Below are 18,745 nucleotides of genomic sequence, written 5' to 3' on the forward strand. Positions count from 1 at the left end.
GGGTTTGCAAATTATAGGGTGAGGTTTTGAGTGGTTGTGAATATAAATATAGGGTGGAGAGAGAAAATGTATTGATTTTTTGTAAATTTGGGGAAACAAAGTTTGCCCTTGTTTATTTTTTAATATTTGTTGAATTGGTTGTGAGTAGACAAGAGTGAAAACGGTAATGTAAAAGTATATTTAATTGAAAATGAGAGAGAAATGTAGTGTTTTTAGTGTAATTATATAGATGAAGATAGTGATTGGTTGAGAATGCTCAGTAAATATGTTGGTGTTACTCAGTAAATGCAAAACCCCACAAGACAAAAACGGTAAAGAATAAAAAAAAAGTTCATAATAATAATAAGGAAAATTGGTTTTTATTGGTCTCAACTATTGCCTTTTGGTTATTGCCGGGTCCCAACTAACGAATTGGTTACTGACAGTCCCAACTTTTAATGTATTTGTTCCTAATGGTCCTTGGCTAACAGAATCCTAACGCCGTTAGTTTCAGGTCGCCGGAAAAACGTTTTTAGCAGGGAAAGTCTATTTTTTTGCCGGAAAACACCACATGAACACCGCCACCACCATCAATTGACTCACCGCCAACCAACCACCATCACTTAAGCACCATCAACTGATTCCGACGATGGTTCAAGGGTTCCGGCGACCTCAATAATTGGGGCTTTTACTAGAAAAATGTTTCTAAAGGTACGATACAAAGTTACCATGATGTTTGGGACAGAATTGTTGAATTTCGGGAAAAAATGTGTGTTTTCCGGCGGCCTGAAACTAACGACGTTAGAATTCTGTTAGTCGCGGACCGTTAGAAACAAATACATTAAAAGTTAGGACCATCAGCAACCAATTCGTTAGTTGAGACCGGGCAGCGACCAAAAGACGATGGTTGATACCAATACAAACCAATTTTCCTAATAATAATAACACTTGATCTAGTCATCACCTGGTCACATGACTAAAAAGGTGTTGGATTTGTGAAGGTTTGAACCTTGGGTTCGGGCCGGTTAGTTGAAGAAATCATATCATTGTACTTGTAATTTCTCATCACAAAGTTGAGAGCATAGCATTAGCAAATTATTGGTTGTAGTAAGTGGACATAAGCTAACCTAAACCGAACCATGTAAATCCCTGTGCCTTGTGTCTGTTTAATTTCTGCAGTTTACAATTAACTGAACAATTACCACAATTCTTAATTTTAACGGCATATCATGAGGATGTACAAATGTATTTCTTGTACAAGTGAGCTGAAATTTGTTAAAAATGAAACAAGTGTTACAATACCAACAAACGCATGCCCTGTTGCACCCTATGTAAATTTACTTGTACGTTTTCAGGATTCGATCAAATATCCAAACAGTTATCGGATAACTTTTGGGTCAAATGGTCGCTTGGTGCCCACTAGACCGAGCAGTCTGCACTCCACCAGTCCGGGTCCCAAGTCCAAACGGCCATTTCTTTCATTCATCCTTACAACACATGACAAACAAGATAAGTGCAAAAGAACATAAAACATTGTTTGAATCCCATAACAGGTGAAAGCATAGGAAGAATTTCATCCATCTTACAATAGCCGTTTATCTTGATTACCAGAATTTTCGTTCATTACATTTTCATAAAGCAAAAAACCAGAAACCATACGCGCATTCCACTCTTTCCTCAATATTAACCCATTGCATACTTCTGGGTCCAGCTTCTAGCCGTTGTCTCATACTTGCTCCTATCCGTCTTGTACATGTGAGCAATCTCAGGCACCAAAGGGTCATCGGGGTTTGGGTCTGTCAACAAGGAGCAAATTGACAGCAAAACCTACAAATCATCCCAATATACATTCATTGCAGATCAAAGTATAACCATAAAGCCTTTCTTTGACCATCAGTCCTAAAACGATTTTGACCCGTTTACTTATGAGCGGGTTAATTCATGTAAAAATAGGCCTGTAAAAAACGAACCAAACGCTCATGAACTGTTTGGCAGTAAGTTCGTTTATGTTCATTTATTTAATAAATGAACGAACATGAACAAAAATTTTTGTTCATTTAACTAAGCAAACAAACATGAACACACATTTTGTTCATTCATTTATGTTTGTGAACGTTCGTTTATGTTCGCTCATTTATGTTTGTTCTTTATGTTGAATTAAATTTAAATGATGATGGATACTTTGAACGAATCATTCATTTTTTAAACCACTAACTTAGATGTGTTTCTGGATGAATTGCGATTTATTTGACTTGTATGCTTGTGTTCATTAATGCTAACTTATGTTCGTTTGTATTTATTTATGTTTGGTCAATTATGTTAATTTGTGTTCGTTAACGTTCGTGAACGCTTGTGGTCACGAGCTTAGATGTTTTTTTGGATGAATTGTGATTTATTAGACTTGTACGCTTTTGTTCATTAATGCTAACTTATGTTCGTTCGTGAACCGGTTGTTTAGGTTTTAAATGAACATACACGAACATGAACAAAAAAATTTGTTCGATTGTGTGTTTGTGTTCATGTTCGGTAAAAGTTAAACGAACAAACACGAACATGTCCTCATTTGTGTTCGCTCGGTTTGTTTGCATGCCTATGCAAAACAGGTAAAATGCAAACCTTGGAAATTGTAAGAGCCGGGCTCCACTGTTCCTTCAAAATGTCAAGACAAATGCTACCATTGCTGTTGATGTTCGGGTGGAAAACCTTCGTCCTAAAAGCCACCTACAGAAACAGAATCAAGTTTAACATCTAAATCTCAAAAGGATTTGAAAACGTAAATACAAATAAAATCGCGTCCCAATTAAAAGAAACGAGGTTAATAATTACCTTGGGTGGTTTAAACGGATAGTCTGGTGGGAAATGAATGGTAACTAGAAACACTCCTCCTGAATACGGACTGTCGGGAGGACCCATGATGGTTGCTTGCCAGTGAAACATGTCTTCTGCCACAGGACCTAAATTCACATTACAGAATCAAGATAAATACAAAAAAGATCAACAACTTTTCATCACGAGCATAGCGGCAGAGGGCTAATGATGCTTGTTACAAGATTTGATTGTATATACGTGTTTATTGTTTGATCAGACAATCATGTGACCAAAATAAAATAAAAAAAAGTATACCTTTTTAGGAAGGATCGAACTTTATTAACCATCATTACACAAAATTCATGATATGCATGCTCTTATATATCAATACCCACGTATCGTATAACTAAAAACCCTAGTCCGGTGTTGCAGGCGCTGGTTGGCCGGTTGACTAAGGAGTTGCGAGTAGGGATGAGCAAAATGAGTAATGGTACCAAGTTTTGAATTTTCAGTACAGTACCAAGAATTTGAGAAAATCAGTACCGGTGCCCGTTTATCCCTAGTAGTGAGTACTCGGACATGGTAAATTATAAAGAAATCAATTTTGGTGAAGTTATATATACGTGAATATCAATATAAATCAAAAGGATACATGTTTAAATAGTAAAGTTTTTAAAAAATTGATATTCATTCTTTCAATATTATAGAAATAACGTAACTAGCTCCGAGTTTGAGCAGTAACGTTGACGGAGTTGAAGAAAATCCCCAAAATATTCTATTCCATGATTTGGAATTATTATCATCAACGAAGTTAGAAATGAAAACTGATCATAAAGGAGCTAGTTGATTAGATAAATTTTTTTTTTTTTGAAAATTGACTTTCATTAAAAAAAGACACAACCAACGACTATCACCAAGACGGAGAAAGACGCTGAAATCCAAAAACCAAAACCAACAATCACGTTACATCAAATAAACACCAATTTTTCCAATCCACCACCCCTATCTTAGATCTATTTTTGTACCAAAGAAAACCCAAAGATTTTATATCCGCAACCATTTCTGCCACGTTAGTGCTCTTGCCCGAAAAAATCTTTTCATTCCTAGCCCGCCAAATCCTCCAACAAGTAATGATGACAATTCCATGAATAATCAACCTTTTATTCCCCGTCGCACCACAAACCTTATGCACTTCCACCAAATCATTGACATGAAAAACAAATAGTCTAGGGATGTTGCACCATGAACCAATCGCATTCCAAACGGCCATAGAAATGGAACACCCGGTTAACAAGTGCTCGAGCGATTCCTCATTACTCTCACATAAAGCGCAACTATGATCATCACAATACAAATGACGTCTAGCTAAAGCCTGCTTGGTTGGAAGGCTATCCTGAACGGCCCTCCACATAAAAATATTACATTTTTTCGGGACCCAATCGCTCCATTGGAAACTGGAACTCCCAGCGTCCACAACGGACCGCACCATCCATCTTTTAATCGCCGAAACCTCAAACTCTTTGCAGCTACCAACCGCCCAAGACCATGAATCTTCACGGTCAACCATCACCACCCCTTGAAGGAGATCTTCCAACTCCTGCTTCTCGCTGACCTCCTGATGGGAGCAAGGAGCTCTAAGCCAATCCCACACAATGCGACGAGAAGATCCAGTGACCACCAACCGATCAGCTAACAAGACATTTTTATGTTTTTCTACCGCATATAAGGACGGATACTTGTCCATAACCGGCGCCGAACCCAACCACAAATCCGTCCAAAACCTAACTTGGCGACCATTCCCGACTGTGGCCCGGATCACTCTATTAAAACCCACACCATCAACCTTAAATTTGTTCCAGAACATAACACAATTCTTCCAAACCCCGGGAACCCCATTATTAACCGGAGCAAGCCCCCAACAGCGCGAGGTCCCGTGAATAGACAACACTACTCTTCTCCACATCGCGTGCTGGTCATTTAGAAATCTCCCAAGCCATTTAGTAATCAGCGCTTGATTATTAACCTCTAAACGAGCGATACCTAAACCCCCTTCTTTTATAGGTTTGGTGACTACCTCCCAAGCCACCCAAGACATCTTCCTCACTTCATCCGAACCTCCCCATAAGAACCTTCTCATCAAAGCTTCTAAATCATTGGTAACCTTCTTGGGTGCCTTAAAAAGCGAAAAGTAATAAGTGGGAAGACTATCCAGCACCGATTTAATAAGGGTTAACCGACCAGCAATAGATAACGAATTAACTTTCCATTTAGAAAGCCTCTTCTTGAACTTGGACACAACCGGTTCCCAATTAACCACCCTATTCATGTTAGCTCCAACCATAATCCCAAGATAAGTAAACGGGATTCTACCCGGCTTACAACCCATGAAACCGGCTTGGATATCGATCTCACCATCTTCTACACCTATATCACAGGCTTGTTTCAACATACCTGAAAAAGCCTCCATCATAATAATAAAAAGAAAAGGCGATAGCGGGTCACCTTGACGAATGCCTTTATGACATCCAAATTCGAAAGTAGGAGATCCATTAACAAGAACAGACGATCTGCTCGCCAACAAGATACCACTAATCCAATCGCACCAGACCGAAGGAAAACCCATCTGAGAAAGAACCGACAACAAGAACTCCCAATTCACATTATCAAAGGCTTTATCGAAGTCAATCTTGAACATAAAAATTCTTCTTTCCCTCTTTTTAGCCCAAGCAATAACCTCACTAGCCACCAAAGGGCCATCAAGAATATATCTCCCGGATAAGAAAGCCGACTGATGCTCTGAGACAATCTTATTCATAACCGTTTTGAGTCGATTCACTAACACCTTCGACACAGTCTTTAAGATACAACCAATGAGACTTATCGGTCCAAAATCCCCCAAAGAAGACGGATTGTTTACCTTAGGAATTAAGGTGATAAAAGACGAACCAACCCCCGAGCAAAAACTTTTAACCTTATGAAAATGATCAAGAATATCCACAAAATCCTTCTCGAACAACTCCCAAAAAAACCGAATGAACCTAAAATTAAAACCATCCGGCCCAGGAGCTTTGTCACCACCGCAATCAAAAACCGCCTTCTTGATCTCATGCACGGAAAAATCACTGATCAAAAAATCCGCCTCCACCGAAGACAAGACCGAAAACCCATATCCAATCAACCGAGGCCGGAGTGTAATAGATTCTTTAAACTTACCAGCAAAGAATCGCAAAACTTCCTTTTTAATGAGAACCGGGTTTGTTTCCCACGCCCCATTCACTTCCAAACCCGGAAAATAATTTGAAACTTTACGTTTATTAATAAAACCGTGAAAAAATCGAGAATTTTCGTCTCCATGAATCGCCCAATTACAACGAGCCTTTTGCTTCAAATCCCGGTAGTAATGATTATCCAACTCGCCTAGCCGTCTTTTAATTTCGCTTAAAGACCATGTCTCTACTTCCAACAAATCCCGGACCTCCAAGGTTTGGTCCAAGTCCCGCAACTCTTGCTCCAATAAAACCCTTTCCTCCTTTTCTTTGGCTTTACAATCGATCGCCCATCTAGTAATAGCAGCACGCAAAGCTTTAAATTTATACAGCAATCTCGCGTCCGGAGAACCATGAAACGAGCCATCAACAAGCGTCTTCTTAACCAACGTCCCAAAATCCTCTCTACCAAGCCATGAATTGAAAAACCTAAACGGTTTGGGACCATAATTCTTGGAAGAACCAATTTTCAAAACCAACGGACTAAGATCCGGCTTATTCCTCTCGAGAGCAATATACTCCGCACACGGCCATTCCATAAAAAAATCCCAATTAACGAAGATTCTGTCAATACGGCTTAATTTATTTCCTGCGACAAAAGTAAAACGCCTCCCTTTCAAGGAGTACTCGTGAAGATTCGAATCATCGATGAAGTCGTTAAACTCATCGGCCTCACCCACATTAAACAAAGAATTCCGCCTATCCTCAGCACACCGAACGGAGTTAAAATCTCCTGCCACAATCCACCTCCCATTACCCTCCTCGATCAAATCACGAATTTCCCCCCAAAGAGCTCTTTTAGTAACTAGATTTTGAGGAGAATAAACATTGAGAATATGATATGAGCTACTCTTTCCTTTCACAGTGCCCGAAACAAGAAGCCAATTATTATTCTTGACCACCCTTTCCATACGAAAGACTTGAGAATCCCAGATCGATAATAACCCACCCGACCTTCCAGATGAGGGAACCCAATCAAAAGAATACTCACCATAACCCCAAAACCGACCCACATCCACAGAATCCAAGGAAACAAATTGCGACTCTTGTAAGACAATAAAACTAATCTCGTGATGGACTCGAAGACCTCGAATCCAATCGGCTTTGCTAGAACTCCCTAACCCACGGATGTTTAGAGAAAAAACATTCATTGAACACCATCTTGATAGCCTTCGGAAACAAGAACCTCTCTAACATTAGAATCAAAATCTTGCAAATTCTCAACGCCTAACGCCTTACTCAGCGCAATGGTCTTCTCCAACTCCACCTCAATCGGACCTTGATGTTGCACCAGATCTATACCTCTACCAATCATCGAGGCCTCCTCAGACTCTCCCTCGATGTCTCGAACCACCTCCGTATTAGTAGACATCCCTTTGTTAAGATCCGGTGTTAAGAACTCTCCTTCAACACCTGTCTCGATACCCCTAGTAACATCCGAAGGCACGTGCATAATACCGATAAACCTATCAAGATCAAACATATCGTTATCCTCCCTTGGTCTCTTCTTAGGACGCTCCCTAGAACCACTACCCCCACTTCGATTAGAAAATAAAGACTTCCGTCTGAACTTCTTATGTCCCTTGCCTTTCAACACAGAAACGTTAGTGCTATCAACGTTACCATTCTCAACCGCCTCCTCATTAGAAAGATCATAGGATTTCGAAAATTCACCGACCATCACGTTAGAATTATCGTTCACACAACCATCCAACCCATTAACAGCATGTTCCCTGACAGAAAACTCGTTAGCTTGAGAACCTTCGCCCTCTTCACGATGCACATTATGGGGCTCATCCTGCACGATATTATCATCACACTTATCCTCCTCCGGTAAAACGGGACCATCATCCTCTTCAAACTCTACTACACATTCCGGTATCCATTCCCCTACATCTTCATCCACCCACACTTTGAAAATTTTTCCCCTCCAATTAATGTCCACCCGGTCCACAATCCGTTTGCACTGTTTACTCAACACACCGATGAGAGTATACGATAAGTTGTTCTCTTCACCTGATAAGGAAGCCGGTTGAACCACCTTGCCAAATCTGCTTCCAATCAAATCGAAAACCTCGTCTAACACCAACTGAGCCGGAACCCCATGAACTTGGAGCCAGGCGATCCGACCCTCCTCCACTCCATTTCTATCAGACCAAGGTTCTAAAAACTCAAACCAATCTGACCATTTATCTTTGTTATTCAGAAAGGCATCCCTATCCCCACTAACGTAGAATACCAACACCACTGAAAGCCCTCCCAGATACTTAATCTCTAATGATCTCCAACCATGCTTCCGAACCAACTTTTTCAGAGACGTTAACGTGTGAAGATTCACCACCCTCCCCGTAAGAGCACATCCCTTCCAAAGAGAAAACCGTTCCACCGAATCATCCACCTTAATCTCATCTACTTTGTTCCGATTTAACAAGGAATCAACAAAGGAACGCCCATTACCAACTGATGCATAGGGAACCCCATTCTTATCGGATCCTTCGGAACTAGGGTTTGTTTGACCACTAGGATTTGCATGCCTATAAACAGGGACCGAGGCCGTCTTCCTCCTATTACCAGAATCGGGTCTATGTAGATTCCCACCATCCACAAACCGAGCAATCGCAATAAATAACTTATACGAACCGATCCAAACGTCTGATAACTCATCTTCCAACCGTTTGACATCTTTCACCTCGGAAAACGATACGAAAGCAAACCTCTTACCCCATTTATCCAGCTTCCTAGCAATATAGGAACCTTCGTAACGACCAAAGCTACCCATAACATCTTTTAAGTCTTGCGAAGAACACTTTGGGGGAATATTTGAGACAAAAAACTTCGATAAAACCTTGTTATTACCTTGAGCCTGATGACCATTCCGTTTCCCTTTCCGATTACGTGGATGTTCCCATTCTTCTGAATCCATGCCGCCAAGGGTCGTGGTCAAAGCAGCAGGGTGGGTCGGGGCGGCGACTGTGGAGGGGACTGGGTGACTGAGGTGACTGAGGTGAGGCGGAGAGAGGGAATAGTGGTGGTGACAGAGATGAGGCTGGGTCGGGGCGGCGACTGTGGAGGGTGGTGGGCCGGGAGGTGAGGTGGAGGGGAGGATTTCCGGTGAGATGGCGGCGGTCGGGAGGAAGGGTTACGGGAGAGAAACTGGCCGGGAGGTAGGGTTACGGGGTGACTGAGGTGAGGCGGAGAGAGGGAATAGTGGTGGTGACAGAGGTGAGGCTGGGTCGGGGCGGCGACTGTGGCAGGTGGTGGGCCGGGAGGTGACGGGAGGTGAGGCGGGCGGCCGGGAGGTAGGGTTACGGGAGGTAGGTTACGAGAGAGAGGACGAGGGCGAAGTACTTTCACTTTCTTCGCATGAAGGGTTACGGAGGTGAGGCGGGCGGAGGTGAGGCGGGGGCCGGGAGGTAGTTGATTAGATAAATATGAAACACAATACCAGTACCTAATAATTTATTTTGAACTGAATAAGAGACAATCAGCCAGTGAGTCAGATAAATGAATGAGGGTCTGAATGGATACAATAATAATAATAATAATAATAATAATAATAATAATACCTGCGCTGCAAGAGGTAGGAGGATCTTTCTGGAGATCCTTGAGTTCCTTCAAGATCCGTTTCGAAGCCATCGGAACTCCTACCTTTAGATTAGATGAGGACAATCAGAAGCTGTATGTATCTGTATAATGTTGTTTGAAAGGCGTTATATGTATTATGTACCAACCAACCAAGAGATATTTTGTTTGGGCTCCCGTCGTTTGTTTCCGCTAGATTCACTCCACCACTTATTACTTACTTTTCTTTTCTTTTCTTTTCTTAACCTTTCATCTTTATATTTACCACAACTTTTTAACTAGCATGTAGGCGACGACGGTGCGTTAGGAGTTAAAACAGGTAGGTCACAACGCATTAGTAGTTAAAACAAGCAAGTTACAATACGTTTGTAGTTAAAACAGGTAGGCCATGATGCGTTACCGTTGGATAATTAACTCGTCGTCTCGATAATCTAAAAACTTGAATTATAAGGGAAATACTTGGAATCTTATTCAATAAATGGGTCATTTTGGAACACTTCCACGACATGGTGCGACACTACGATGGTAAGGTGCATCTAGGGGTGCAAATGAACAGAGCTCGAACCTTAAATAAAACTTTGATTAGTTATTAATACCGAACTCAAGCCTTGTGCTTTTTTTTAAGTTTGATCTCTTTCGGATTTTTATGTATGAATTTCAAACTGCATAGTCGAGCTCGGGCTTGTTTGAGCAGTGACGGATCCAGAAAATTATTGTAGGGGTGCACTGTTTTTAGATACTCCAATTTCATATAGTCGGGATATAAAAAAATCGGGTCGGTTCGGTGGTTCGGGTCAGTTCAGTTCGGCTATGGCTAACCTAATGTCTATGCAATGTAGGGGTGGCAACCTTGACCCAAACCATTCCAAATGGGTCAATTTGGGTTATTTTAAAATTCAAATGAGTTGATTTGGGTCATAGGTTTTAATTAAATGGGTCAAAATGGGTCACTTGAAATTCCACATTCTTATTTTTGGGTCAAAATGGGTTGACAAATTTAACTACATGGGTCGATGTGGGTTAGTGTCTTAAGGAAAAGTGACATGTTTGGGTTGAAACGGGTTTTAGATTGGAACGATATCGGTTTAGGTTTCGGCTCGGATCAGCTTTCGTGCCGACACGAGTTTTAGCACTGGATGGGTTGGGTTTCGGTTTCTATCGAGTTTTCGCACTAAACGGGTCGATTAAGGTTTTTGATTTGTTTTCGTCGACATTTCGGTTTCGGTTAATTTGTCGGTTTTTTTTTTTTTTTTTTTGATGAACGAGGATAACGGCGAAAATATTTTAGTTTTTTTACTTTTTTCGTTATTCGTTTATATTTTGAGTTATGATTTTTTATTTTTTTTTTTGAATTTTGTTTGAGGGATTCTGATCTTAATAGAAACCATCAAAAAATATTAAAAAAAATTAATAAAACAAAATCATAACTCAAAAAATAAAACAAAAACAAAAAATGTAAAAAAAACTAAAACGTTTCGTCCGTTGTCCTCGTTCAAAAAAAAATCGACAAATTAACCGAAACTGAAAAGTCGACAACAACGGAACAAAAACATGCTGAAACAAGCTGTTAAGTGATGAAAGGAACTGAAAAATTGCTAAAGCAAGCTGTTAAGTGCTGAAACGAACTGAAAAATCGCTTAAACGAGCTGTTACGTGCTGAAACGAACTGAAAAATCGCTTAAACGAGCTGTTACGTGCTGAAACGAACTGAAAAATCGCTTAAACGAGCTGTTACGCGCTGAAACGAACTGAAAAATCGCTTAAACGAGCTGTTACGCGCTGAAACGAACTGAAAAATCGCTTAAACGAGCTGTTACGCGCTGAAACGAACTGAAAAATCGCTTAAACGAGCTGTTACGCTATGAAACGAACTGAAAAATCGCTTAAACGAGCTGTTACGTGATGAAACGAAATGAAAAATCGCTTAAACGAGCTGTTACGTGCTGAAACGAAATGAAAAATCACTTAAACGAGTTTTGACCCAAACCCGTTTTGACCCGTTCCACCCTTGACCCGTTCTAACCCGAACCTGTTGACCCTAACCCGTTCCGACCCGAACCAAAACAACCCTCTTTTAAATGACCCGTTTCGACCCTAACCCGTTCCGACCCATGACCCGTTTCAACCCAACCCAACCCAACCCAACCCAACCCAACCCATTTGCCACCTCTAATGCAATGTAATAAATCTCCAAAACTCTAGAAAAAAAAACAAAATCGTGACGTTTGATGACATAGTTGGCCTTTATGATTCAACAATTGTGTAATGTGTAATATTTATTCAGTTTTTTAGGTATAAACTCTTAGTAGACACTGAACACAAGAGAAAGAATACATCAAGAATATGGATAAAGGTTTGATGCAACAACTAAGTACCTGACACAACAATTGAGTGTGTAATGTGTAATATTTATTCAGTTTTTTAGGTATAAACTCTTAGTAGACAACACAAGAGAAAGAATACACCAAGAATATGGATAAAGGTTTTGATGCAACAGCTAAGTACCTAACACAACTTTTAAAAATTAAAAATGCCATCCAGTTTGAGAATCGAACCAGGGACATGAAGATGCAACAGCTAAGTACCTAACACAACTTTTAAAAATTAAAAATGCCATCCAGGGACATGAAAACATTAATAACAAACACTTTTGCCACTCCACCACTTCAACATTATGTTCAAGTGGTGCACTCCAATTTTATAAGGGGGTGCACTCTATATTTTATATATAGAGTTCCACTATTATTTCGAAACTCGTGGGGTTCCCGTGCACCCCCTACTATTAACGTAAATCCGCCCCTGTGTTTGAGGTACCGCACGGGCTTGAGCCAATCTTAGCTTAGGCCGAAACTATTGAAAATAAACGAGTTGAGCTCAAGTACCAGAATAAAAAGCTCGAAACAAGTCGAGCTCAGGTTCAGTTCAGCTTGTTACACCCCTAGGAATTATCCTCTATATTATAGAGGTTAAAGGTTCAAATGATGCAAGTGGTTTGTAAAAATGTTTAGGAGTAGCATACTTTTGCCTTAAAAGTATTTTCTTCTTTTACTAATAACAAGTTGTTGTAAAGTTAAATACTTTTTTGTTATAAGCATAGACATTTAAGGCGTAATCCAATGTTTATAGGATTAGACCCAACCTGATAGATATGGGCTTTTGGGTTTCTCATTGCAATGTTTATAGGCGTAATCCAAGAGTGAATGATTTGTTTTGTTCTCTACTCTCTAACATAATCTACTACAGCTAAGGTTCGAGCTGTATTAATAACTATCATATATAATAATATTCCTACTCTTTAGCTTTTAATGAAATCTTACAATACTAATAAACAAAAATAATAATGCCTAGGTGTCCTAACCACATTCATTCCTAGATTAAAATTACATACTAATCTTCTAATCTTTCGTCTCCTTAATTCATGCTATCCATGGGTTATTGGTGAAAATGGTTTGATCCATGAGTTACATCTCAAGATATAATGCATATATTAATGACTATTTACAATAACATAAAACCTAAAACATAATTTTGCTCAATGTATACATTACTTTTTATTAAAAATGTCAACACATGTTTTAACAATAAGGACTTGTGAATTCAGTTTGAATTATGCGAGACTTCTCACTTCATATATATAAATTCTTAATTATTCTGTTTAATTTAAATTTCCAATTAATGTGATTATTAATTTTGTATCTTTAATTTAATATTCTAAACGTAGTAATACTAAAAAAATTTAAGCATTGAAACAATGATCAATTATACCTAAAGAAATTTGGAGTCCTATAACTGTAATTCAGATTTTTATCTAAAAAGTTATAAAACCGAATTCTTTGTTTTTTGGAAACTATAAAATTTTGTTTTTTTATTTATTTCATAAACATTTATTACACAATCAATTTCAACAAAACAAATCTTATGTTACTCTACTAATAAAAAAATGTTGATTCTTAAGTGTCAAGCCTACATTCACTCATAGCTTAATTTTTCATCATAATTCCTAATATCTCATCTCATACTAATATCTCATCTCATTTATCCTAATTATCCATAGTCAAAACCATTTTATTAATTGGGTTATAACATAGTTAGATGGATTTTATTAACTATTTAAAGGTGTATAAATGTCACGTTTATAATCACCATTCAAGAAGAATTGATGCTAAATATATATAATCAATTGTTGGGTTGGCTGTGGTTTTTCAACATCGCATAAAGTATATATTTATGTATGCATATATGTAATCTAATGACATTATACTCAAGATTATTGTCTATATGCACATTGATCATCATCTTTTAAACATTGTTACACGAAAAATTACATTAAGTTTATATTATCCACCATGTGTAGTACACGTAGTGAAACATGAAGAAGATACATTTTATAAGTCATGAAACGTGAAAATTTTATAATTCATAAATCGTATACTTTGTCTAATACATTAATTTACATGGTAAATGAGACCTTAAAGTGATGATTACAAATTCGAAAATACTTCTTTGTATACAAAATTTGTATCATATGTTGCGTTTAATATGAAGACACCTCTCGGACATGCAATCCTATTACCAAATTGTGTTTGTCGCATTTCAAACTACAATTGTATCACATGTTTCGTTCTGATTTGACATGAGGCAATCATCGAATACGTATGGGTCATTTTAAAAAAATGATGAATTTTGGTTCATTTCAAAACAACTTCAATAAAAACTAATATAGTCTCAAAGGCTTGTAGAGGACCTTGCATTTAAAGAAACTCGGTTTATCATCATCAATGCATCTTTTAGATTTATTATATGATATGTTAAGCTACACGTAATATCAATCATGAGAAGTATTTTAAGAATCACAATTAAAACATCATACCTGATTTATTTAATTTATTTTTACCTTTCATTTTGTTTATTTTTTTTAAATAACATAATTTATTTATTTTTATTATTTGACAAATCCCATGTAATACACGGGTTCAAAAGCTAGTGAAGTAATACACACGGGTTCAAAAGCTAGTGAAGTAATACAGACTTAATATAGAATCATTCATTTCAAACAATGCAACAACAAAAAAAACAAGATTAAATTATAAACTAATAATTGATATCAATAATCTCATTAAAGAAATATAACCATTACAACTTTTTTAACTTAATTAAACAAGCAGACCAAACAAAAAGAAGTAGAAACTCAATTCAGATTGAAACTAAATCTTGCATACAAAGTTAATAAATTAGAAACTTAGGATACAAGTCATACAACACAAAATAATGCCATGAAAGTATACCATAAATCCATTTCATCAAGTTAATGAAACACCAACAGCCAGACCCTTAATTACCTGATGACTCTGTCTCAAAAATCTCCGGTCGTCCCTTGTTCCGTCTAACATCTTCCAACATTCTAACAACCTCAGTCATTTTTGGTCGTTGATCAGGTACCCTCGCGACACACGACATCCCAATCTGCAACATCTCCACCATCTCCTCCTCAATGTTGGGGTATTTTAGTAATTCCACATCAAAAACCTCCCCGGTCCACTCTTCCCGCACCACCGAGTGGACCCACCTAACCAAATGGATTACCTCGTCACCACTCGTGGTGTGGACCGGTGACTTACCGGTCAACAGCTCGAGTAATAACACACCAAAGCTATAGACATCTGACGGCTGAGTGGCTTTCCGGGTGTCAGTTATCTCTGGGGCCCGGTACCCTACGGCCCGGGCGATCGGGGTGGCGATTTGTGACATGATGGTTGACAACCCGATATCTGAGATGCACCCGTAGTTTTGGGAGTTTAGGAAAACGTTTGATGATTTGATGTTTCCATGAACGAGTTTTGCGCCCGGCTCGGTGTGGACCCGAGCTAAGCCTCGGGCTGCACCGACGGCTATTTGAAGACGGGTTTCCCAGGTCAACGTGACCCCGTCTTCGCCTCGGTTACCTGTAATGTACAATAATAGTTACCAATAATTAGAAGTTTATAAGTAATAACATAATAATGTGAAGGCAAAAACTATTCAGCATTTGACTTTTGTGGGGCATTAAAGTAAATTTGGATTATAAAAGGTGACAATGATGAATACAAGACAAATGCAAACAACAAATGGACCAAAATTTTTCTAGTAAAGATTCCCTTATCCCACATGGATTGATTCTTATATTAATCACTAACTTATTTCTCTTTCATGTGTAATTCAATAATCCAACTATATCAAACATGCATACATATGCATATAATTATGTGCATATATACATACGTGTATACATACATATGTTCAATTTTTCTATTAATTTCAAGGGAGATAAATAACCATCAAATTTCTAAAATTACTTTTAAATATTTGTAAGATTGAAAATAAGAATGTTGCATTTGATCTGCGTGTTCTCGCAATATTTAGTGTATGCATAAATCCCTCCCCTATAATATATATTTAAAATGGATTGTTTTTAATAATATATGACTTAAGAGGCTTGATCTTGAACCTTTCGGTTTCAAGACATTCTTGGCATGATCCTGTTGTAGCCATACACACATGTACAAAATGTATGAACCCAACTGGTTTTCAGGTTCATTGGTATTATATGATTGGACAATGCCGGTCCCTTCACCTTCGGTTCGTGGGTCCATCAACATTTAGATAAGATGATGACCGACATATTACACCAAATGAACAAAGCCAAAAACTTAAAGAAATCTAATTTGAACTCACTTTGCCACTATTTCTTCCTATCCTTGAACCTAATGCAGTAAAATACAAACACTATAAGTTCATTTTAGGTTCATCCATGTTGTGTGGTTGGCATGCATTTCACTATAGTGACATGAAGATCCGGCCCACTAACCGAAGAAAGTTTGTGTGAATATATGAATCATAAACTTTCAAGAATGCCTAACTAACTTGGATTCTTGTTACTTGTTACCATTATTTGTTCTTAAACCTTAAAAGAAATAAGATCAAGAATCAAGATCACTACTTTAACTACCATTTAAGGGACTTTGATTTGAAGGATTAGAGTAAGATAATCAATCTCAATAAATAGTTTTATAATGACAAGTTTACCCCTTTCAAGAATTAATATCACTACTGTTGAAGCACTAAAATGCAATGATAATATTATAACTAAAACTAAAACAAGAACATAATTAAATAAGTTAAACAGATCAAGAACGTACCGTGTAACATAGTAGCAACACTCCCTTGACTATAATACTCGCAGACCGTTAGCTTCTCGTCTTTCGAGTAATAATAAGCCCTCAACTCGATCATATTCTCGTGCTTAATATTCCCAACAATTCCCATTTGCTGCTCGAATTCCCGTTTCCCGACACTCAAATCTTTCAACCTTTTCACCACGACCGAAGTCCCGTCTTCAAGAATCGCCTTATACGACATTCCAAAAGTACCCTTCCCCAAAACCTCAGCAGAAGCCCTTAACAAATCCTCCAAATCAAATGCATAATTACACCCCTCAAAGAAAACCAATCGGTTATTCGCATCTTGCGTTCTCGAAATCGCCTTTTCGGGCGACATTCCACCTTTCTCAAGCTTTGAAGAAATCCCATCTCTATCATTCCTTTTCAAACAACAAACCATCCAAACAAAAATAATCCCAATCAACCCAACCGCCGAAACCGCTACAATTATAGCCAAAAGTGCTTTCTCACTCAACTTTTTACCATCTTTTCGGTTTTGATTCGGCTTACGAGGTGGCATAACAATAGGGACTTCATCAGATGAATACATCATAGACACATTGTTACCTTCAAACACTGATTTTGGAAACTTGTGAAGTGACTTAGGGACCACCCCAGTGAGATGATTATAAGAAAGATCAAGACTTTCAAGATAATGCATACCCAAGTCAGGAATTTGACCAACAAGTGAGTTATTAGCAAGATTCAAAGCAGAAAGATGTGATAGCTTTGAAACTGAATCTGGGATTGACCCATTAAACATATTGTTTGAAAGATTAATAATTGTTAAATTCTTCCAAACAGTGAAATCAAAAGGTAATGGCCCAGAAAACTTGTTAAACTGAAGGTATAACAAAGACAAGTTCTTGAGGTTAATAAAATCAGCAGGAAATGGACCAGTAATACCATTGGATCTTAGGCTCAAGATCTGTAAAGCTGAGAGTCTGCTAATGGTGTTGGCCGGAATATGGCCGTGAAAACCAACTCCGGGAAGCCGGAGAGCAGTGACACGTGACCCATCTTCACTGCACGTGACACCAGTCCAGTGATTACACACAGAGGTTGAGTTGGAATCCCAGTTTAGAGACCTGGAGTGTGCAAGATTGTTCATTAAATCCAATAATGCTCTTTTGTCATCTTCAACAACAGCAGCTTTTACTCCAATCCAGAGTAAACCCATCAAGAAAATCTTGAAAATCATCATTTTTTTATAATCAAGTTTTGATTTTTTTTAACTGAAGTTGCAAATTACACTTCAAGATTCACAAATACAGCTTAAAAACAAAGACCCATATAATAAAAATTAAAAAATTTTAGTGATTTAAATCAAACCCATCAAGAAAATCTTGAATTTTTCCAATTTTTTTCAGCAGAAGTTACAAATTACACTTCAAGATTCATAAATACAGCTTAAAAACAAAGACCCATATAATAAAAATTAAATTTTTAGTGATTCAAATCAAACCCATCAAGAAAATCTTGAAAATTTCCAATTTTTTCAATCAAGTTTTGATTTTTTTCAGCAGAAGTTACAAATTACACTTAAAGATTCACAAATACAGCTTAAAAACAAAGGCCCATATCATAAAACCTTGAAAAATTGTGATTTAAATCAAACCCAGAAAGAAAAGAAGCTAAAAAATGTTAACTTTTTTTCAAAATAAGTTTAGGAAAGCTTGAAAGAAAGTGAGGGTGTTTGTGAGAAGACAGGGTTTAAAACAAGGGTTTGAATTGGGAGTGGTGAGAGATTAGTCAAAAGGGATGCAGTGATTTTTAATTTAAAGTAAATGGGTTTAGAAGTTGCAGCACAAAAAACAGAGCTTTTACTTTTTGTTTTTGTTATTTATTATTTGTTGTTTGTTTGTCTGTTTTATGACGTGTGACAGAGAGAGAAACTGGATAATGGGGGTGTTA

The 18,745-nt window shown here is 38.0% G+C and overlaps 2 protein-coding genes across 2 annotated transcripts; both read right to left on the reverse strand.

The window, feature by feature from the left end:
- Nucleotides 1-1,505: 1,505 nt before the first annotated feature.
- On the reverse strand, nt 1,506-9,730 carry LOC143537644 (ubiquitin-conjugating enzyme E2 28). Its single transcript, XM_077031366.1, has 4 exons — nt 9,620-9,730; nt 2,806-2,933; nt 2,596-2,700; nt 1,506-1,806 (listed from the first exon to the last, which is right to left on the reverse strand). The coding sequence occupies exons 1-4, from the start codon at nt 9,687-9,689 to the stop codon at nt 1,663-1,665; spliced, it is 447 nt and encodes a 148-aa protein (XP_076887481.1). The 5' UTR covers nt 9,690-9,730; the 3' UTR covers nt 1,506-1,662.
- Nucleotides 9,731-14,821: 5,091 nt separating this feature from the next.
- On the reverse strand, nt 14,822-18,686 carry LOC143537642 (putative inactive receptor kinase At4g23740). The gene is made up of 2 exons (XM_077031365.1): nt 16,811-18,686; nt 14,822-15,577 (listed from the first exon to the last, which is right to left on the reverse strand). Exons 1-2 carry the CDS (start codon nt 18,033-18,035, stop codon nt 14,967-14,969), a joined length of 1,836 nt encoding a protein of 611 aa, XP_076887480.1. The 5' UTR covers nt 18,036-18,686; the 3' UTR covers nt 14,822-14,966.
- Nucleotides 18,687-18,745: the final 59 nt, after the last annotated feature.

This window comes from Bidens hawaiensis, unplaced genomic scaffold (assembly GCF_021521415.1).
Source record: "Bidens hawaiensis isolate Kalapana, Puna unplaced genomic scaffold, B.hawaiensis_p1.1 tig00011271_1, whole genome shotgun sequence".
NCBI classification, from domain to species: domain Eukaryota; kingdom Viridiplantae; phylum Streptophyta; class Magnoliopsida; order Asterales; family Asteraceae; genus Bidens; species Bidens hawaiensis.